Below are 21788 nucleotides of genomic sequence, written 5' to 3'. Positions count from 1 at the left end.
TGGCTCTGTTTCCCAGCCCGGAGACCTGTGCACGAGCCCCGCTTGCATTTCTGGAAGTCAGAGTTCAGGCAGGAGCTTCGAGGGTTCCCAGCCTCACCCTCCTGCCGGACAGCAAGACCCAGCCTCCAGAGGAATGCACCCTCGGCCACCACCCACCAGTTCAAGGGCACTAGGTTCCGAGTGAGGGTGTCCCAGTCCCAGCCGCCCCTTGCCCGCTGTTTCGACCCTTTGGGGAAGTCATTCCACGTAGAGAGCTGGCCTCAGGGGTCTCGTGGACCCTGGAGCGAAAGCCTCAGCTAGTCTTCCGGTAGCTGCTTGACCTTCACCTCTCACCCCATCCCGGGGTGCAAACCCCCCTCTTGCCCGAGTCCTGATCCTCACTGCTATCAACAAGAAGCGTTTGGTGGCCTAGCCCGGCCTGGGGACCAGCCTCAAGCCTGGCACCAGAGCCCCCGCCTGCCCTGGGGGATGATGGGGAGGCAGGGGTACCTGGAGATGGGAGGAGCGGGGTGGGGCTCAGGGCAAAGGCCCGGGGTGTGCGAGGAGAGGACCGTCCGGGAAGCGGCAAGGCTCAGGGAGGCTTCCTGGAGGAGGCGGTGCTGGGCAGGAGCTTGAGGCCCCGAGAGGGGGCAGGAGGGCACAGAGGCTGCTCAAACTTTAACTGTCCACCTCTTCCTTGCTGAGACAGTGGACGTTGTCATCATCCCCCACCTGGTCAAACGCCCGAATTCCATGCCACGGGGCGCCTTGAGAGCCCTCGGTCTAAGGCCCCTGCAGGCGGCTAGAGCGCTAGGTCCTGCTTAGTCCCCTCGGCCTGTCCCAGACCTGGCTCACGGGCGTGGGGCCTGTTGGGGCATCATCTCTGAGGACACGGTGGGACGGACTCAGGTAGGCCCCCGCCAAGGGCCCCCCAGGAGCTCGGGAGAGCCGTGAGCGTGAGAGGGAGCCGGAGGGGGAACGTGACCCATTTGAGTGATTTGGGGACTGTCTGGAAAAAAATAGACGGGAGGAACCCTCCCTGGCCAGTCCCCATTCATCCGCTAGTTAATTTATTTGAAGTTTTAATCTAATTATTAACTATTTTAAAGGCTAAGAGGCTTTCTCCGCGGCAGCCCCAACAATGTCAGCCCCTTTCTGGGGCCGGCCCCGCCCGCGGCCGGGCGAAGGCGGGGACAAAGGGACGGGGCAGGGAGAGAAAGGGGCAGGGGAGAGGCGGGGGGTGGCAAGAGGGGCTTAAGGTTCATTATTGGGCAGACTTACATTTAATAGCAATTTACAACCAAGTTATAAAACCCCTGGAAATGGGGGTGAAGAATGGGGAGGCTGACAGCGCCTTGAGCGAAGCCCCTCCAAGCGGCGCCTGCCTAATAAAGACTCGAAAGGCGCTATTGAGCCCTGATTGGCACCGATCATGGTAATGAGCGGGGCAGATGGGTGGGGGATTAGCCGCCAACTTTGAACAGCCTTTCTTTGTCACTGTTACAGCTCTCTTGTTAGTCCCCTAATACATTTATTGCTCATTTCACACCGCTCGAGAAAGTGCCCCTTGCTATTCAAAGTCAACCCCGAACCCACCCCCTGCCCCCGCCCCACCCCCCTCGACGGGGTCCATTCCTCCCCGCGCGGCTGGCTCCCTCCTGCCCTCCTGCCACCCCAGCCCCGACTTCTCAGGACTTAGGGCGCCTCCGACCCCCAGCCTGCGGGAGCGGGCACCGCTGCACCCCCACCCATCGGAGGGACGGCTGCGTGCGGGGCCGGGGTGCGGGGCCGGGGCGCGGGGGTCCGCCTGACAGACACACAGGGGCTGTGTGTGTGTGAGTGTGTGTGTGCGCGCTCGGCCGCACCTCGGCCCGGCGGCCCCCGGGTAACTGGTGGGACAGAAGGTGCTCCCGGCGTAAGACAATGGTGGAGCGTGAAATTCAATTAGTTCAGGGCCTGGTTCCAATTTCACAGCCCCTAAATGCAAAAGGGGCAGAGAGAATGGGGAGGGTGGGGGGGCACGTTTTTATTGCGTTTCCCCTTTCATTCTGGGGGGCTTTCGCGCCCCGTCTCTCCCCCCCTGCAGGCCTCAACCTGCACAGGGCTTTTCAAGGAGTCATTTGGAGTCCATATCTGTCACATCCATTTAAGGCGTTGCGGGCGGAGGGAGCGGGCGGGTGGCAGGCGCGGGCTCCTCCGCTGAGCACCAGCCCAGGGGCCCACTGCCCTGTCCTCCCCCCTCAGGGGTCCCTGTGAAGGTGACCAACGTCAAGGATGGCACCACCCACCGCACGTCCTTGGAGCTCTTCACTTACCTGAATGAAGTTGCGTGAGTGTCTCAGCCCCGCCCCACCCCCCATCCCCCTCCGGGAAGCCGCTGTCTGGCCAGCGCTGGCCTGGCCCCTGCGGCTGACGGTCAGGCTTAGGGGCCAGGGAGGTCGGGCCATGTCCTCCGAGCATCCCTGGCCCAGCCCGGGGGTGTCTGCGGTTTGAGTCCTGGTGGCCCTCCATCTGGGAAGGTAACAACCCCAGGGAGGCTACTGCCCCCTTGGAACAGGCTATCCGGGGCTCCCAAGCTCAGGGCTGGGCCTGAGACCAGGACAGAAGGGAGAATCACAGTTGTGAGGGCTGATGCTACTCAAGACCCATGACAGATGTAACGGGAGCTGCAAATTAAACCCGCTGTGTGGCCCAAGCCATCTCTTCCTTGTCTGGGCCTCCGTTTCCCCACTTGTGCAATGGGTGGTTGAACCAGGGGACCTGAGTCAGATGTCCTTAAGCCCGAGGACACCTGAGACAGTGCCTGACACCCACATGTGGCTCTGGGGCGGGCACAGCCCAGGTGTGCCCCAGCTGCGGCAGCTGGGTGGGTGGCACCTGAGGCCACGCCCGTGGCGGGCAGCACCCGGCTCTGAGGGACCCGCTCTCCCCACAGGGGCAAGCATGGCGTGGGCCGCATCGACATCGTGGAGAACCGCTTCATCGGGATGAAGTCTCGAGGTGGGTCTGCTTGCCGCCCTGTGGGTGCACCTCGGCACCCGGCGCCCCGGCGGTCTCCGCCCCATTCGGGCATCGCAACTCGCGCGCTACCTTGGTGACTTGGGGCAAGCCCTTTCACCCACGCCAGACGCAGTTTCCCCCCTGCGAAGTGGGGATGAAGGGCGTTTTGTGAGGAGAGCTGCGCCCGGGGCGGGGAGAGCTTGTGAGGAGAGTGGAGGCCAGGCCGTCTTGTGAACGGAGCAGGGTTGTTTTGTGGCCATTAAGCCTGAACTGAGGAGGCTGGCTGGCCTGGTGGGGGGCACGGATCCCACCAGGGGCGAGCGCTGTGGGCTGCACAGGCGCTGCCAGCGGCCAGGGCCTGAGGGCCTGTCCCAGGGCCAGGCATGGCCTGACTTTTTCAGGGCGGGGGCTTTTTCTAGGCCAGGGCTCCCCCCTTGGCTCGGCTGCCCGTCCTGTACCTGCCTCTGGCCAAGCCAGGAGGGGAGGGGAGGTTGGTCCCTTCCAAAGCAGGCACCTCTTTCTTCTCTCAGTATCAGAGCCCTGCGATTCCCCGAGTCACTCACCGAGTCATCTCAACCACGCCTGCCCCTTAAGGGCTCAGTTTCCCCATCCACACAAGGGGATCTCAGCGCCCTGAGGGTCTGTGATAGGCCACGCTGTGGGAGCTCTAAGCGGAAGGGGCAAGCTTTCAGCAGCTAAAGCCCTTGAGTGGGGCTCTTGAATTTTTAAAATACCGCTGGCGGGGTTGGAGCCCCCATTTTGGCAGGTGTTCCTATCGCTTTGCTTAGGGTCAATTCAAAAAGATGACAACCGAATAAACCCAGGCCAAGGTCTCAGCATGGTCTTTGCCCTTTAAGGCGTTTTACAAAGATTCTAAAATCCGACGAGCAAGCCGGCGGCCAGGTTTCAGCCGCCGGAAGAGGGCGCTGAGGCGGGAGGCAGGGTGCCGGGCCGTACCCTAGGTTCGCCTGCCTGGCCCTGTGACCTTGGACCCGTCAGTCCGGGGCCTGTCTCCGCAAGGGCCATGATGGGCGTGGGGGTGGGAGTCCACCGTGAGGGCCCCGAGTTGTTTGGGTTTCTCTCCAGGCAGTGGGGGTGGGGAGGCAGAGGGGAATCAGGGGCTGCCCGGCTGGGCTGTCTTGGAAGCTACCTCACTGAAGCTCTCGGAAGGCCGTGGTGAGGGCAATGTCACCCACTCGCTGCTGCCTTTCGTCCTCTCTCACCTTTGTCTCCTCACCTGCGTTACCATGAGATTAAACGTGCTTTTGTCTGAGTCTGCCCTTGGGAGCCTGCACAATGTAAATCGTCCAAGGCAGGTCTGGGAGGGACCTTGGGGAGCCAGCGACCGGCACCCTCATTCAAGAGACGGAGAAAGTCCCAGGCACATCGGTGGGAGGACTAGGATGGACACCCCAGATCCAGAGAGGCTAAGAGCTTAAGCCTGGAGTGCGGCCCCACCGGGGTCCAGGCCGGGTGTCGCAGGGGGAGCTGGGGCGGTGGAGGAGGCCCGTTGATGGCTGTGGCCAGGAGGGTGCCGCGAGGACCAGGCCCCTGTGCCCTCTGGGAGCTGTGTGCGGGGCTCACAGGTGTCCCCTGAGGCACATGTCGTCCTGCCCCCCAGGCCCTTGGCAGGCAGCTCTGATTGGTTGTGCATGTGTCTCAGTGCTTCACACAGTCGCTACCAGTCATTGGGATTGGCAGCTAATTTCGTATTGGAAAGAGAAGGACTGGCCCGAGGCCACGCGCGGAACGGTGCCCCGCTGGGCAGGGAACGCCAAGCAAACTTGAGGTGAAGGAGGTGGTGATAAAGGCCTGGCCCGGGCTGTCCTGGGAGGACATCCTGGAGGAGGAGGTGGCAGGAGACCAGGCTTCCACTGGTAGAATGGGGACCAGAGCAGGTGCGCTGGGAGTGGGGGGAAGGGAAGAGGTGCCCCAGAGGGCCAGCTGGGTGGTGGGTAGGGTCCGATGGGAATCGAGCCCCTGGAGACCCGGGGGCGGCTGGCGCAGAGGGTCCAGGCTTCCATGCCCGGCTCGCATACCCCATCCTGGCCTCATCACCGTGGGGAAAGCAACTGAGCTTCCCTGAGCCTCCGCTGCTTCGCCTGTGCAACAGGTTGGGTGCGGGTCAAATATGGAGGTCTCGTGGCCCACAGGAGGTGCTGTGCCTGAGTGGTAGGCTCCACCTTCCCCCAGAACTGGGGGTGCCATCCCCCACGAAGGTCCAAGCTGTGAGACTGGCAGGAAGCTCTGACTCCTTTGGTACCACCACCCACCACGTAGTGCGAGAGCGCCCCTGGGGCTGACCCAAAAAGCACAGAATTCCGCCGGAGCTGTACCGTCTTTGGGGGAAACGGTGAGGGGCTGACCCCAAGAGCTTGCTGTGTGACCCTGGGCAAGCTGCTGTCCCTCTCTGGGACCCAGCTGTCAGAGGTGGGCAGCCCAGGCAATGGTGTCTTGGGCGGCGGCGTCATCTCCCTCGGGAAGCTCTGACTCACCTCTTTTTCTTACTTGGGTTGGTGGAGAGGGAGAAGGAAGTTGCTTCCTAGTTTCGGGGGATATCGTGTTTTTCTCTCTCCGTTCCCAGCGGTTCCTGGTGAGAAAGAAAGAGCCCAGCAATAAACCGGGACATGTGGATTCCCCCACGGCGAGGTTTTTATTAAGCCTGCAGTAATGGGAGAAGCTGTTAATTGCCAATTACATTGAGGGCAGAGCAGGAAGACTATTGTCCCTATCTTGGTGTACAAGGAGAAAATGTCATTTGTATTGATTTTACAAAGCTCATAATTGAAATTCTTTAAGGGCGCGTTTTGTTTTGTTTCGTTTCAGGGATTGGGGGTTAGGGGGTTGGGCAGTGCTAGCACCGGGGGTCTGGGGTGGCCCTGGGCTGCCCGGCTCCGTGGCACTAGGGGCCATGAGGTCAGAGGGGCAGGGGGCTGGGGAAACCGCAGATGGAGTAGCTTTCGCTGCATTGTGGCTGTTCACATCGTCATTACCACATTATCTTTTTAACTCTGGAGGGGGGCTAATTAAGTGAAGTAAATGAAATCAGTGGGGAGGAGAAGGGGGGCACAGCCGGCAGGGGAAGGGAGGAGGAGCCAGCTCCGTCCTTGTCCTTCGCTCACCTTCGCTCCCCTCCCAGCCTGCCCCCCCCCCCCGGGGCCTCCCCCCCACCTGCTGCCATGCTTCTCTGCTGCCTCCTCCTCCTCTTCCTCCCTGCCGCTTTCTCTTCCCTCTGCCCTTTCCCTTCCACTCTTCTCCCTTCTCCCTCCACCCTACCCACCTCTCCTCCTCTCCTTTCCTCTCACTTCCTCATTACTCCTCTACTTTTGGCCAAGAAGGAACAAGGACTGCCTGCCCACTTACCCGCCTGCCCACCCACCAGAAGCTTTGCACAGATAGAACCTTCCAGGTGGGAAGTGGAGGGAGTCCTGTAAAGCAAAGGCTCTTGCCCTCCCAGAGGCCTGGGATGGCCAGGGTGGGCCTGGGGGACACCAGGAGCAGAGAGGATGGTTAGAATCCCCCTATCACTTGCCTCCCTGTCGCCATGGCAACCGCCTCTCTCCTTGGCCCTGGTACCTAACAGAGATGCCCTTGGGCTCCAGCCAAACTCCCTTCCCCTGGGGTCTCCAAATCCCTCCCTCTGGATACTGCTTTCCCAAAGGACTGGAGCCTGGGGTCCAGGTGCCCTCACCCTCACCACACCCCCACCCCCACCCCCACCCCGACCTCCGGCTGAGTTCCCATCCCACTCCTTTCTGCCAAATTGCTCAATCGGGCTAACCTGGCAGCCTCAGGACCAGACGAGAATTTAAGTGGCAGCAGCTGCTTTGGTCCCCACCTCTTCCTCCTCCGTCCACTCTCCCCCAGCCCTGGCCCCCCAGCTCCTTGCGCCCCCACCCCGCCCCCGGCAGTAATTATGGTGTGATTGAAGCCGCTCCACAGAGAACTGCTGACACCTCCGTCTTCCTCCTGTAAACATGGGACGATGAAAATAGACACTGGGAGCCGCTGTGTGTGTCACTCTGGCGACGTCTGTTGTCTCTTCCACAGCCACTCTGAGACTCAGCTGTCATTTCCTCCCCCTTTTTGCTCAGTGGTTTGTATGCCGACTGTCAAAAGCCCCAAATCCATAGTCTTTTAGCATCAGGTTTCTGTCACCAGCTTTTTCTAAAGTCATTTTTTTTTCTAGCAGAAATACACAGAAATCATCTGCCCTCACCCCAAAGGGAGATCTTAAAATGCGCGTGCACTTGCGCACATGTACACACACACACACACACACACACACACACACACACACCCCACACACACACACCCCCCACCCCACCCCCGGCAGCAACCTGAAACCAAGCTTCCTGATCGGTCACCATGAACTTCCGCACCTTCTTCCGAGAAGGTGCGCGCAGGGCTCTTCCTTGGGCTGGTGTGTCTGCGGCCACGGCTTCTCTGCTGCTGGCTCTGAGGGCGCGGGAGCGGGTGGCGCTGCCCTTTTGCGGGGAAGCGGCTATGATGCGCCTGCAGTGGAGAGCCCTTGGGCAAGTGGAAAGCCTCAATGTCTTCCTCGAACCCTGCACACCGCCAGCCGTGTTCCCCCTCTGCCCTTTTGGGAGGTGATGCCGGAGAGCTGGCTACAGCGTCCTAGAAACAAAGCCATCAGCATGCACGCCACTCCCGGGGCAGGAGGACAGTGCGTCTGGGTACTCACCTTCAGGCAGGCGGACGTTAGCGGGAAGAGCAGCGGACAATTGCAACCTTGTCGTTTTCCAGATGGGTTGCCTGGGTCTGATGAGGGCCAAGCAGGCCCGGGTCACCCAGCAAAGCTGAGCCCTCTCTGTAAAGGGGTAAGTGGTGTGGGACTTCTGGTCCCCGGCCCTGCAAACACAGCGTGTGCCATGCCCCAGAGCTGGCCCAGCCAAGGGCAGAAACGCAGGCTGCCGGCCTCCCCAGGGATGGAGAGTGAGCCCCCCGCCCCTGGCCTGCCGGGGGTAGCATGTTGTAACAGCCTTGGCCGAGGTGAGGGCGGGCTTTGAAAGTTTCTGGCATTTTCCAAAAGATGGCAAAACTAATAATGAGAAAGCTGTTTCCAACCAATGAATATCGAGTTCCTAGTTTGTGCCTGGATGAGAAGACCAGTTGGCCTTTGTCATTATCTTGCTTTAGGCGACTTTTGAGAAATCGCCCTGTTCTTGGTGATAAAGTTCCTGGGATCATGGAACGCTTACCCCTCTAACACCGCGGTGATCTTTGGCATTTGGGAGGCAGATCCTTCCAAACATTCTGCACACGCCTGTTCTTGCAAACAGGCTGCCAAACGGGAGGGCCTTTCTTGGTGCCCTAGGGCCACTGGGAGCCGCTTGGTGGTGGTGCCCTGTGTTTGAACATGGGGTTGCAGCTAACAGTTAGGAGAACACGGTGCCAGGACCGTCCTAAAGGGACTTGCCTTGGAGCTCAGACGTTTCTGTGATTCCCAGGCTTTCAGATCAAGGACTGGAGGAGCAGTCGGGGCGGAGTAGGGGAGTGGGATGTGTGGCTAATCACAGCGACTCCGCCCATGTGCCCTTCGGATTTCAGAGTGGAAAACAATCTCTTTTATGGTTTCGGCATTTTTTAATTACAGTAAAATACACGTAACATTAAGTTTACGAAGTTAATCAGTTTTAAGTGTTGAGTCCAGGGACGCTCGGCACATTCACACTGTTGTGCCGCCATCAGCTCTGTCTGCCTCCAGAACTTTCTCATCTGCCTGAACTGAAGCTCTGCCCCCTTCACACACCAACTCCTCAGTCCCCGACAACCAGCACCCGCTTTTCTCTCTCTGAATTTGACTCCTAGGGATCTCACTTATGTGGAATCGCGCACTTGTTTTCCTTCTGCGACGGGCTTCTTTCATGGCCTCACCCATGTTGCACAGGTGTCAGAACGTCCCGCCTTTTTGTTGCTGAATAGCATTCCGCTGCGTGGCTGGGCCACACTTTGTTTGCCCGTCATCCACAGATCAACACTGTGGTGGCTTCCACCTTTTGGCTGTTGTGAGTAATGCTGCTTGTAAACAAGGGTGTGCAAATCCTTTCCGTTTTATATAAAGCAGCCAGTTTGGAAAGGCGACGGTGGTGAGTTGTCAGGATCACTGAGAAGCGGCCCCTTTAATGCTGTAACAGGACGCGGTGGGGAAACGCCCCTTCCGGGGTAGCATTCGTGGGGTGGGCGCAGTGATTGCCCCTCCTCCGCAGGCACCGTGAACCCAGGGCAGTTTGTCCAAGGTCAGCTGTACCCGCTCACCTGAACTTTATTTGAGAGGCCTGGCCGCATGCGGGGGGACAGTCCTGCCGCCTGGTGCCTCGGTGTCCTCACGTGCTACATGGCGCCACCGCTAGTCGGACATCCTCCCAGGTCTGCTTCTTCCCACCTGCTCCAGGCAGGTTGTTTAGTAAATGGAGCTACTGAGCCTGAGGTGACGACAGAAGGGTCCTTCGCTAGACGGTGGGCTTGCGTCCCCACCAGCAGCTGACCCCCAGCGTGGCAGACAGCCCTGGTCAAGGGCTCGGGGCCCAGGCTCAGTCCCCAGCTCCCCATTGGGCACGTCCCTTTTCAGGCCTCAGTTCCCCAACCTGTGCAGCAGCAGGGTCAGCGCAAGGGATCGCAAGCTGTCCCCATCAGAGGTCAGCACGGCTCTGCAGGGACACGGCCACAGAGGAGCCCCTGGCTGAAAGCGGCCTGCATGTGCGCACACGTGGACACGCGTGTGCAAAGCCATCCCCTCCCCAGGCTCCCCGGAGGAAGGGCGGAAGGGGTATTTGGGGCCCGGGCTCCACCGTCGTTGGTTTAATTACAGGTTTTCAGCCGCGGGCCGGTGGGCGCGCGTTGGGAAGGAGGGGGAGCGGCGCCGAACCCTGTCATTTTCCCGCGTCTGCGGGCCTCTTCAAAGGGGGGCATCCAGACATTTTCTCCGCAAGCCGCAGAGTGGACTGTCGTGGCCGCAGCATGAACATAATGACAGATGCATTTTGCAGCAAGCTGGGAGTGAATGGGTCCGACTGGCTTGTCTCCTGTCAGACGAGTCATTATTTTTTTTTTTTTTTTTTTGTCATTTGCTGACAGTTTAGGTTTCATGCGTTTCTCTCTTTTTTCTCCTTTTCCCCCTGCCTGGAAAAATGGCTAGGTATCTACGAGACCCCAGCAGGGACGGTCCTTTACCACGCTCATTTAGACATCGAGGCCTTCACCATGGATCGGGAAGTGCGCAAAATCAAACAAGGCCTGGGCTTGAAATTCGCGGAGCTGGTGTACACCGGTGCGTAGTCCCCGCGGCGGCCGCCTCCCCTCCCTGGCCAACGGCCGCTTTCTCCGGTCCCGTCCTGCCCACGTCCGCGGCCTGAAACAAGCCAGCTGAAGGAGGTCAAGTGGGGACAGGGGACAGGGGAGCCGGGGGGATCCCAGCTTCCGCCCTGTTCACAGGGTGTGAAGGGAAGGGTGCCGGTCCCCCCAGGGTGTCCACTGCTCCTGCCACCTGCCATCTCTGACTCCAAGGATGCATCATGTGTCCCCCGCAGGGCAATCGGCCTTTATTCAGCACGTGCCAGTGCTGGGCACTGTGCGGGGACACAGACTGTCCCGGGGGGTCCTCCCGACTTCCCTAGGAGAGCTGCAGTCAGCTCCTTTTACAGATGAGGAAACTGAGGCTCAGAGTGGAAGGGGCTTGCACAAAGTTACACAACAGGAAGTGGCCTCGTCGGGTTTGGCCCCAGGTCAGGCTGTCTCCAGGCAGGACCCGGAGCTGCTGCAGGACCCGGAGCTGCTGCACGAGCCGCCTCAAGCAAGGGACAGGCCGCTAGGCCAAGGGCTCGGCCCCAGGCCTGGGCAGCACCCACGTGAGGCGGATTCACCGGGAGGGCTCCCGGACGGCCGCGTGCCCAGCCCACACGTGCAGGGGCCGGGGGTGACGTTAGCGCGCAGTGTGAGTGGGTTCCCTTTTACGGGTGAGGAGACTGAGTGTCTGTGCCTTACCTGTTGTCACAGAGCTGGAACCCAGGTCTTCTGACCCCCAGCCCCGCCCTCACGTGTAACATGGCCCCCACATCGGGCCCATCACCCGTTTTTGTTCATCCTGTGGGCTAAGACTAGGTTTTGCTTATTAAAATGGTTGGAGAAATTTGTCTTTAAATAACACTCTTTCATGACACGTGAAAAGCGTAGGCATGTCAGGGTCCACGCATAGCTTTCAGGGCACAGCCCTGCTGATTCGCTTACACGTTGTCTGGGGCTGCCTCCGCGCTCCCAGGAGCTGAGTGGTTTCAGCAGAGTCTGTGTGGCCCACAGATCCAGAATTCCACCTGGCCCTTTCCTAAAACTTTGCTGATCTGCTCCAGACATTTATATCTCAGGAATCACATCGGACAGCCCTTCCAGGCTGCAGCGGGGACAGGCTGCTGCCTGAGGCCAGTCTTGACACCAGCCGGGGCTGGGCGGCAGGCAGACAGGGGGAAGTTCTAATTAATAACAACCACTTGGAGAAGCCTCTGCTGGCCTCCTCCTCCACCCTGAGGCTCTGGGTTCTTTGGCAGCTCCTAATCCCCGTAACTCATTTTGGGATTTTTAGAAGGCTGGCTGTTATTGGCTGGTGTCGTTTCTCCCTCCTTTTGTTTCCAGCGGCTTTGAAGTCGAGCCCCCCCTCCACCCCCAGGTACAGGCAGGTGTTTAAATGCCATTGTCTCCTGCGGACTCTCTTGCTCCGCAGGGTTTCTGTGGGTTTCTGTGCGGGAAGGTGGATTTGGGGTACAAAGCGGAAGAGTCATTAAGACGTGGCAGGCTGCGATGGCGGGCACACCTGGCCGGCCGCCCCTGCTCAGGGCTGCGCTCGGAGGCCACGTGGGGGCAGGCCGCTGGCCTCCCTCCCCTGCAAGAGGGAACGACTACTGCCCCTCCTGCAGTGGGACCCGGAACTGGGCACTGACCGGTGTCACCTGGTCTCTGTGGCCCCAAGGTGAGGAAGCTGAGCCCCAGGCAGGGAAAGACACTTGTCCAAGGTTTCATGGCTGCCAAGAGGTGGCAGTGAGCCCAGGACAGGCTGGCTTCAGAGGCCAAGCTCTCGGCCACTCCAGCAGAGCCGAGCGAAGGGATGGTGGGCTGAGCCATCGGCAGGGGTGACCCAGGGGCCCGGTGGCATGAGCAGGGGAGCCCCGGGGGTCCGCGGCAGAGCTTGGCCCTTGGCTGCGGGCTCGGTGCCCCTCCGCCAGGCCACCTGGGCTGTACTTGTGCTGTCACCCGCCGAGCCCTCTAAATCCCAAAATGAGTTGCGGCGATTAGGAGGTTTCAAAGGAGGTAAACGCTCAGGGTGGAGGAGAAGGGGATGAGGCAAGGGCTGTGGAGGCTTATCCCGGGTCGTTAAGATTAACATTAATTGTGCCCAGGTGCTTTTGCTGCCCAGGCCCCCAGAGATGTCAAGATTGGCCTCAGGCAGCAGCCTGTCCCACCAGCAGCTCGCCGGGGTGGGGGCTGATAGATGTGATTATCCACACACACGTTAGACACCAGGGGTTAGCTCGAGCAAGCTGCTTAACCTCCCTGTGCCTCAGTTTCCTCATCGGAAGAGTGGGATAGCAAGGGGGCCTGCCGGGAGGGCCAAATGCGTGGGTGCTCAGGAGGCGTCCATAGCAGAGCCTGGCACCACGAGCTAGCCCAGCGCATGTTAAATAGCCACAGATGCCTGATGCAGCTGCCGGGCGTGGAGGCGGGACGTGGAGGCCTCCCCTCTGGGGAGGTTCATGAACTTGGGTAGGTCTGTCTCTGCCCTGAGCCTCAGCTTGCCCTACAGTAAAGTGAAGGGTACCAGGTTAGGTTTCTTCCCAATTCTGTCTAGCCCCTGTGGCAGAGCCTGCCACTTGGCTGTGGCGCTCAGCTCCCTCAGAGCCCCTGTGGTCTTGGGGCACAGAGAGGTAAACTGAGGCACGGGAAGCCTTTCTGCCTCAGCCCCGCTCCTACATGCCCTGGCTACCATGACCACTGTCTCCCTCTCCCCTTGTCCCGTCCGCGAACGTCCCGGCCTGCCCGTATGGCACCGGTACAGGCCCTCTGCCTCCAGGGGCCGCCTCTGTCCGGAGAGCTCCACGGGGTCACGCTGGCAGAACCCCAGCTTCAGGGCCCATCTCACGTGAGGGGCGTAGTTCAGCTCCCCCCGCCTCAGTTTCTTCAGCAGTAAAATGGGTATAATGCACGGCTCAGATGGAGGGCTGTCATCCCTGTTAGTACAGCACTTGGCCCAGCCCTGTCCCCACCCTCAGCACATCCACAGGCCTGGGACACGCAGGGTCCCCTCCATGCAGCACGACAAGTCACTATCCCCCATCCCAGGCTGGCTCTGCTGGGAAAGGAAACCTGAGCATGAGACGCCCATGGGACGAAGACAGGAGACCCCGAGATAAAGCCTGGCCCACCACCCCCATGGGGATCTCTGTCCTCTCTCTTGTCTCTTATCTGCTGCCTGTCTTCCAGGCTGGCAACTTAATGGCCGAATCATCCCGACCTCCTCGGAGGATGGCAGAGCCAGGGACTGTGGGGCATGGCAGGGGGCGGGGCCTTCAGGGTCCCCTCCTACCGGGACCTGGGCGGGCGTTAGGAGCACTCAGCTGGACCTGCACTCTCAGGGTCCTGCTGAGGGACTTCGGACAAGCCCTTCCCATTCTGGGCATCTGTCTCCCTGGATACATTGAGGGCTGGCAGAGGCCGCGTGCAAACCTCTAACGCAAAACACTTAGAGCGTGGCCTGCGTTCCCCAGTTAAATCCACACCACCGCTGGGAGAGTGCTTAGTAATAGTATCTCATTGTGCAAACGAGCAACTGAGGCACAAAGAGATCACCGTGCTTGGCCAGGTGGAGCCGGGATGTGAATTCAAATGGCAGGTCCCCGGAGAGCGAGGACCCGACCTCTTCTCTCCGTGCTTGGCCCTCCCCCACCTCGGCAAGCTCCCCATCCTCCCACCCTGCCCCGGCAGAGAAGGCCTGCTTTCCTTCCCGAGCTGCCCCCGGAGGCCCGGGCCTCCCACAATAGCCCCAGACCCTGGGCTGACCCGGCCCCTTATCAGGGCAGGAGATCACAAGCCATCTGGCCCCACAGCTGCCCAGGTGGGCTCACCTTCCCAGCTCCATTTCAGAGAAATCCTAGCCCTTGAGCTGTCCTGTGAGCTCTCCTCTCCCTCCCCCCACCCCGGCCACCCCACCTGGGGCCCCTCGCAGAAACTAGCGGAGGAGGAGCCGGCTGCCCACAGGCCTGAGCCTGCCCCTGCGGGGACCAAGCCTGAGGCCTTTCCTGGTCTTAGGACCCTGGGGACCTGGCATGGGGGGTGGGGGCGCAGCTCGTTTCTCAGGCACCATACAGGAAAGCCCCAGGGCCATCCCAGGAGGAAGAGTCATGGCCACTTGGGCCAGCCGAGGTCAGGCCCAGGCCCCCGCTACAGCCTGGCTCCCCTCACATCCCACCCAGAAAGGCGAGATGCTGAGGGTCTCTCGTGGGTGGTGTGTGAGGGTCCAAAGAGCTAGTCCAGGTGAAGAGCTGAGCGGAGTGGCTGCTGATGTTGCATTCGCAATGAAAATACCGGCGGCAGAAGAAAGCTCACTGATTCCCCAGGGCTGGCTCTTGACCGGGACACCAGCATCCATAGCAGCTCCTGAGCCCAGGGCCGCCACATGCAGGAAGCCCCCAGGCCCAGGAGGGAGATGCAGAGTCATCGCCCCTCAACAGGTGGAGGCACAGGGAAGAGAAGGCCGCATACGCAGCGTCTTCTTGGCCTCCACACCCCAACCCGGCTGCTGGGCACCCCCGTCGCTGGGCCTGGGGGGCACTTGCCTGAGTCTCGCCTGGTCTCCTGCCTGATAACTCCGTCGCCCTCGTAAAACTGAGCTCCCTGTGGGCGAAGGACAGGGTCCCTTCCCTGCTCTGTCCCTGCCACCTGCCCACGGTGCTCCCTGAATGGGTGGCCTGAAGCAGCGGGTTTGCGTTCCTCCTCCTGACCCTCGGGGGTGACTGCATGCCCAAGCCCGGGAGGACTCCCGAGCCACACAGTCACGGGACAGGGCCCCGCAGACTCATCTGCTGACGTGGTCATTGGCATGTGCACGTGGTGCCGGAGCTGGGCAGCGAAGGAGGCAGACCCAGGCCACGGTGGGGGTGGCCGGCTGCCCCAGCCCGAGGCCGGCCGTGCGGCGGCCCCCGAGCGCCCACACCGCTTCCTCCCCGCAGGTTTCTGGCACAGCCCCGAGTGTGAATTTGTCCGCCACTGCATCGCCAAGTCTCAGGAACGCGTGGAAGGGAAGGTCACGGTGTCTGTGTTCAAGGGCCAGGTGTACATCCTCGGCCGGGAGTCCCCACTGTCCCTGTACAACGAGGAACTGGTGAGGTAGGTGTCCCTGCATCGGCCACCCTCTGGCACATGCTCAGGTGTCCAGGGTCCCTTCTGATTGGCTTTCTCAACAGTGCTGTGCGGGGCACAGGGCGAGGGGCGGGCAGCACGTCAGCACCACCCGTGCCCTGGTGGGACGCACAGGGTCAAGGGGGTGGCAGGCACCCATGAGACCGTCACCCGGGTATAGAATTAGGAAAGGCGGCTGCAGGCTGGGAGAGCATGTGGGCCACTCTGGCTGGGCGCGGTAATAGGGATGTGGAGACAAGTCTCTGAGGAAGTCATCTTTGAGCTGATCTCAAAAAGTTAAGAGGACGTCATGCGCAGAGGCTCTGAGCCTTGGAAGAATCCAGAGCTTCCCAGTCACTACAAGAATGCAAGGGGCAAGAGGCTGGAGCGCGAGGGCCCTGGAGCCAGGTCTTGAGGGGAAGGACGTGATCGGATGTGTGTTTCAAGGGTCCTTCTGGCCGTGCTCGGGGATGCATCCGAGCAAGGTGAGCGAGGGCAACAGTGGAAACCAGGGCTCCCGGAGCCACGGTGGTGGCTTGGACCACGTTGACAGTTCGGAGAACAGAGAGAAGCAGACGGATTTAGCAGACATTGAGAAGGTGGAATGTGGAGGGGGACGGAAAGGTCCAGAATCACCCCCGGTTTTTAGACACGGGCAGCTGGGTGCATCCTGGTGGCAAGAGCTGAGTTGAGGATATTCTTGAGGAAGGCTCGTGCTCTTGAGGGTGGGTTTTCTTTGAGACCGGCCCAGGGGGGAGGGGCGGGGCGGGAGCAGAAGGTGGGTTGACGCCACCAGGGAGTGGTAGGCATCTCAGTGTCCTCAGAAGCCAAGAAGGGACTGGGGGGGAGGGTCAGTGAGGTGAGAAAGGAGCTGAGCAGAGAGCCTTCCCTCACGGTGCGGCGGGCGAGCTAGGCCTTCGGGCTGCGTCACGGGTGCGCGTCAGCGGCGCCTGTGTTTGCACCGTGAACGAGAGACTGGTCTTGACCGACGAGCGAGGGGCCTGCGTGGAGGTCCCCTGGCCCGACGAGAGGATGGGACAGACCCCTGAGGGACAGACAGCTGCCCCTGACTCAGGTCGCAGGCCAGCTTCGCTCAGGCTGAGGCCGGCTCTCCCCCTCCCCCGGGGACAGGTGAGAATTACAGTGCGAGTTTTGTTTGGCAGTCAATATAATTTTTCTCTTTCCCTCTCTTTGCTGTGTTGAGTTTCTCCCCCCCTTCAATCTTTCTAAACACTTTATAAGCCATAAATATAACCGAATCAGTTTAGATCAGTCGGGGTAAATGTCAAATTATCTTCTCTCTTTCTCTCTCTGGCTCTTTCTTCCCTCCCCCTCCAAATCAACAGCCTCTAATAATCTGTCCAACCCTTCATTAAGCCTTAGAGTCTCACTCAGGGAGATTAAATGAATAAAGTAAAAAGGGAAAGGGGAAAAAAAGAGAGAAAAGCAGGAGCATTTATTCTCACTGTGTCTCCGACTATTTCCCTTTTCTTTTTGATTTCTACATCGCTGACTTGAAAGCCCTTGAGTGACAGCGTCACAGGGACCAGCGAGGAAGCCGCGAGAGGTAGCAGAGCTGGAAATGCCGCGGCGCAGTAGGTAGAAAGTAACGTAATTATAGAGCAGGTCAGCGCCACTCGAATGAACAGAAATAAAAGCATAGAGGTTTTCTGTAGACCGTCAGGGGAGGCGAAAAAAAAAATCATTGTAAACTCTCTTTCCACACACCCCCCCCCAACCCCAAACCACAGTTTTAAAAAGAGGTTTTTCAGTTCCTGAGAAACACCTCTGGCAACATTTCGGCAGCTTCGTGGGACAAGTTTGCCCCTGACCGTGGCCTCACCTTGCAAGGCCGCGGGGCAGTCTGGGGGGCCGTTGGGGGAAGGGGAGGGCGTTTGTTTTGACGGGTGAGAGATGGAGGTAGAAGGACAGGTGCACAGGCTGGGAGGGGGGAGGGGGTCCCTGACCTCCCCCCTCATCCTCTCCCACCCCGCCCCGCCCAGGCACTGAGCACGAGGACCCCTGCCCAGGGGACCAGGGGGTTCAGACAGCGGGAGCGAGGCGGGTGTCCGTAGGCTGATGCTTTAGTCTGGTCCGGCTTTTCCTCTGCCCGATAAGGGGTGTGCAACGGCAGCCCCTCTAAAGTCTGACATCGTGTCCCCTTACAGGGCACTTGCTGGTTAGCTGCTGGTGGCTTCAGCCACCTGAGCCCTGAAGGGGCCAGTAGAGGTGGAGAGGAAGGAGGGGTGGGGGCGTGGGAGTCCCATGCACCAGCTTCAAGGGCCCCTGAAGGTCAGGGCAGGACGTGGAGGGGGGGCCCCAGAACCCAAGTCCCACCATGTTTGGGGCGGGGACGGGAGGTGCAGAGGCCCTGTTTGTTGTTGACAAAAGTCCACAGTCCACAAAGAGCCAGTCAGAGACACAGACAGCCTCAGGGTGGCTAAGAAAACCAACGGGGCATCCCCTCTGCCCTTGCCCTCCCCAGCCTCGCCCCTCCCCCAGAAGGCTCCTTGGAACGTTGTGTCCTGAGGCTGGAGTTTGGCAGACGTGAGGACAAGGGGCTGATTCAGGGCGGGACGTAAAGGGGTCCATGAGAAACGGGAGGGTCCCCCTTTCCCCCAGAGGCATGGAGGGTGGCCTTGCGGAGTCAGATCTGGGACCACAGCGCCCTGAACTTGTCCTCAAAACGCTTATCACAGTCGTAACCAGCAGATGGGTGACTGATTGCTTATGTCTGCTCCCTCCCCCACCCCACCCCGTGGTTGCTGTTCTTGCTCCTGTTTCCTTGGTACCTGACACAGCTCCTGGCAGGTAGTAGGTGCTTAATAAATACCTGAATGAATGAGTGAGTGAGTGAATGGACGGTGTGAGCAATAGTGAGTCCTTTCCAATATGCCAGGTGCCCGCGATATCATTTCATGTGGAGCCCTGTTTTCCAGTGCAAGGCCAGAGGTGGGAGAGCAGGCAGGGAGGGTATCTGCCCTGAGCTCTGCGATGGTGTGGGGGTGGCGCTGGAGGCAAACAGAGGTGGTCGGATTTGAATGACTGCAGCTGGGAAGGGTTTCGGGGGGCAGCTAAGTGGGAGCACCCACAAAGATGGAGACTGTGGAATATGGAAGATGGAAACCATAGACAGGGAAACGATGTCTGTCCCGTGAATATGGCTGCGGTTGGCCCGGCACTTCCCATGGTCCCCTGCAGGGGGTGGGCGTCCGGGTGTGCGAGTGAATGAGACGGGGTCTCCTGGTTGGACAAACAAGGCGGGAGGTAACACAGTGGGCAAAGCCCGCCGGGAACGCTGGAGGCCACCCTGCGGCTCGCAAACCCAAGGCTGTCCCGTGGGCAGCCCCTGGCCGCCGGGCCTTCGGGCCCCTGGACGGCATCAGCTGTTCTGGGCACTCCTCAGAGCCCCTACGGCCCCGAGGGTAGAGCTGGCTCCGTGCGTGTCCCCGGGTTACCCGTGCGGTGTGAGCGCTGGCTGGACCAGGACCTGCCCTTCCCGCCTGGGCGGCAGCCCTTCCAGTCCCCGAGGTCCCCTGGGAGCCGTGGGCGCTCACAGGCTCCTGCTCTCTTCTTGCAGCATGAACGTGCAGGGCGACTACGAGCCAATCGATGCCACCGGTTTTATCAACATCAACTCCCTGAGGTGAGCAGCTCTGGGCTCTGGCGGGTCCTCAGGGCCCCCGGGGGTGGGGAGCAGACGCTGCCTGGACCGCGACCACTCTCACTGCTGCCCTGCCCTACACAAGCCGCCTCCCCACTTCCCGCCCCTCTGTCCACGGGCCTGCTTTGGCCCCAGCCTGCTCCCATTCCCAGCGGGGCCAGAGGCACACCTGTGACAGCCAAAAGGGTCCCGGGCGCTCGGGCACCGCGTGCTGGGGCCCTGCCCTTTGCCCCCGACCCTTACCGGCACCCTCTCCCGCTGCAGGGGCTCCACTAGGAGCCCCTTTCCCAGGCAGAGTAGAGAGGACCCTCGGAAGGTCACCCAGCCAGCTCCTGCCTTCATGTCACCCGACCTGAGCTGCAGGTCCAGCTGGGAGCCATCCTAGCCACGTGGATCCCCACGACCCAGTGGGGTGGCACGCATATGAAGCCACTCAAACCGGGGTTCAAACCCCGACTGCAGAGCAGTTGGCCTCAGAGCCCTCCAGGGCACGTGGGAGCCCCGCATGGGCTTGTGCAGGGAACGGATAGGGGTTTGTGGACATCGGGCCCGGGGCCCGGCCTGCAGGAGGGGCCCGGCAGCGCCTGGCCCAGTGTAGGCGTGACCCGGGGCTGTCACGCACAAGGGCAAGCAGGGCCACTTACTGCCAGCAGCTACCAAAGACTAAGCCACTTCAGGGCAACTCCTGGGTCACCTCATTTAATTCTTACGCAAACTTGCAAGTCCAGAAACAGGCCCAGAGTGGTTAAGTAACTGGGCCACGGTCACACAGCTGGGAAGCCGTGGAGCTGAGTCCGAAACGGCTGTCTGTCCTGCTCTGGGTTCTTAATCACCACCTTGCTTCTAGTGGGGCTTGGAGTCGGGAAGAAGGCCCGCGTGTCTCTCCTCTCCCTGACACATGCCCTGGGGACACAGCCACCCTCTTCTCCCAGAGCCGGTCCCTTGTCCCTGGAGCCAAGATGGGAGAGACTCTGAATCCAGCCCCCCAGCCTCAGCGCCCCCACCCCCACCCCGGCAGTCACCTCCTTCCACTGCCCTGTCTCCTTCGCCCTCTGTTTGCATTTCATGACTATAAACCTTTTTAAATGGCTCCAGACACACTGGGTTTTATAATGGCCTCTTCATTTCTCCCATTGCCAGTTACATGCTTTGTCTTCCACAATGACAAGCAATGTTTTCTCCCTAACATAAATTAATTACATTATCCTGATTGGAGGGCAGGAGAGGGAATGGAGAGAGGGAAAAAAAGACAACTTCGCACACATCTTAACAAACAGCTGCCCCCGCCACCCCAGCTCTGCCTGAATTAATTGAACTGAGTGCATGTTGTTATTGTTAATTTACATTTTTCTTTGTTTTGAACCCGGTTTACAGGCTGAAGGAATATCATCGCCTCCAGAGCAAGGTCACCGGCAAATAGACCAGCTGACAATGAGGAGCTGGGCCTCCTCACTTCGTCCATCTCCCAAGTACAAGCGCTAATTGTCGTGATAATTTGTAGTTGTGACTTGTTCTCCAGGGCGGGGCTGGCAGCGTTGTAGGGGTGCCAGGCCCCAGCTTTGTTCCCTGGTCCCCTGTAGCCTACAAAAGTGGCCAGTGAAGGGAAGGTTGGGGGCTGGCTACGGTGGGGAGCTATAAAATGACAATTAAAAAGAAGATGCATTAGTCTTTTGTTTCTTTATTTCTGCAGAGACAAGGGTTAAGAATGCGAGTGTGTGTGCATGCGTGTGTAGTCAATCATGTTTTTCTTAGACCAACCTTTGTGTTTTCTAAGTGCTCCCGAAGGCCACCTTTTGCCTGAGAATCTGTTTATCTGGAAGAATGGGCCCCTCTGTCCTCCAGCAAAAAACAGGGAATGCAGAAGTGCCCACCTGGGTCCAACCCTAGCCCAGCAGCCTGGCGCTTGTCACCAACTGTGGCCCTGTAGCATGTGCCAGGGAAACCAAGGAGAGCTTAGGTGACATATTTGAGAGCTGTCCTGCTCACAGTGAAGACCATGACTGGCCACATGAGTCTTCACCACCATGGCCGGGCAGCCTTCAGGAGCCTAGCTTAGGGAGGAGGAAGAACCCCAAGTCAAAAGGGAAGCCCGAGGAGAAGGGTGACTAGAGCAGGCACAGAAATGGGTGGCACCTTGGGTGTCCACCTGGCCTACAAGCGTCCTTCTATTGCTCCTTCACAAAACGCATGGCAACAGAATCATGCTTGTACTGTGAGCCCGCCCCCTTGGTCATATCTGATTGGAGCACCCTGGACCCCCTAGCGGAGCGGGGCCAATCCGAATCTCATGGCCAGGAATTGCACCAGGAAACACGGCCGGGCTGAGACACGTAAACGTAGGCGTGGCGGGCTGCCTCGTGCCTGGACGAGCAGAGAGGAAGAGGACAGGAGCAAGAGGGAAGAAAAGGGAAGGGTGGTCTAGGGTTTAGAATCCCAGTTCTCGTCCTGGCACATGGCACGGAAGCTGGTGGCGTTTCTTAAGATGGATTATCTGAGACACCCCGCTGTTTTCATAGCCAGTCACCACTGAGGGCTGAAGCTGGGCGAGAGTTACTGCTACTTAAAGACAAAAGCACCTTCACTGGGCAGGCAGTGCTGGTTGCTCTGGGCCCTACCCTGGATCTGACCTCCACACCTCTACCTTTGTCAATGAGGGTTTCTTTCAAAAGAAGTTTTACCTTGAAAGCTGCTTTTTCTCTGATTATGAAAGTAATAAATGAATTACCTTATGAGTGTTAATTTT

The 21788-nt window shown here is 59.7% G+C and overlaps 1 protein-coding gene across 1 annotated transcript in view; it reads left to right on the top strand.

Moving 5' to 3' along the window:
- ASS1 (argininosuccinate synthase 1) overlaps nt 1–20710 on the top strand; it is a 47396-nt gene extending 26686 nt beyond the window's left edge. The window contains exons 11-16 of the mRNA XM_054584225.1: nt 2224–2308; nt 2915–2979; nt 10139–10270; nt 15213–15369; nt 18962–19027; nt 20420–20710. Coding sequence (XP_054440200.1) covers nt 2224–2308; nt 2915–2979; nt 10139–10270; nt 15213–15369; nt 18962–19027; nt 20420–20465 — 551 coding nt within the window. The 3' untranslated portion in view covers nt 20466–20710. The remainder of the gene's footprint in view (nt 1–2223; nt 2309–2914; nt 2980–10138; nt 10271–15212; nt 15370–18961; nt 19028–20419) is intronic.
- Nucleotides 20711–21788: the final 1078 nt, after the last annotated feature.

Source organism: Pteronotus mesoamericanus, unplaced genomic scaffold (assembly GCF_021234165.1).
Source record: "Pteronotus mesoamericanus isolate MK-2021 breed Mesoamerican mustached bat unplaced genomic scaffold, CSHL_Meso_final contig_78, whole genome shotgun sequence".
Taxonomy (NCBI): Eukaryota; Metazoa; Chordata; class Mammalia; order Chiroptera; family Mormoopidae; genus Pteronotus; species Pteronotus mesoamericanus.
Note: the sequence above shows the minus strand (reverse complement) of the source record. Positions and strands in the feature narration are given on the sequence as shown.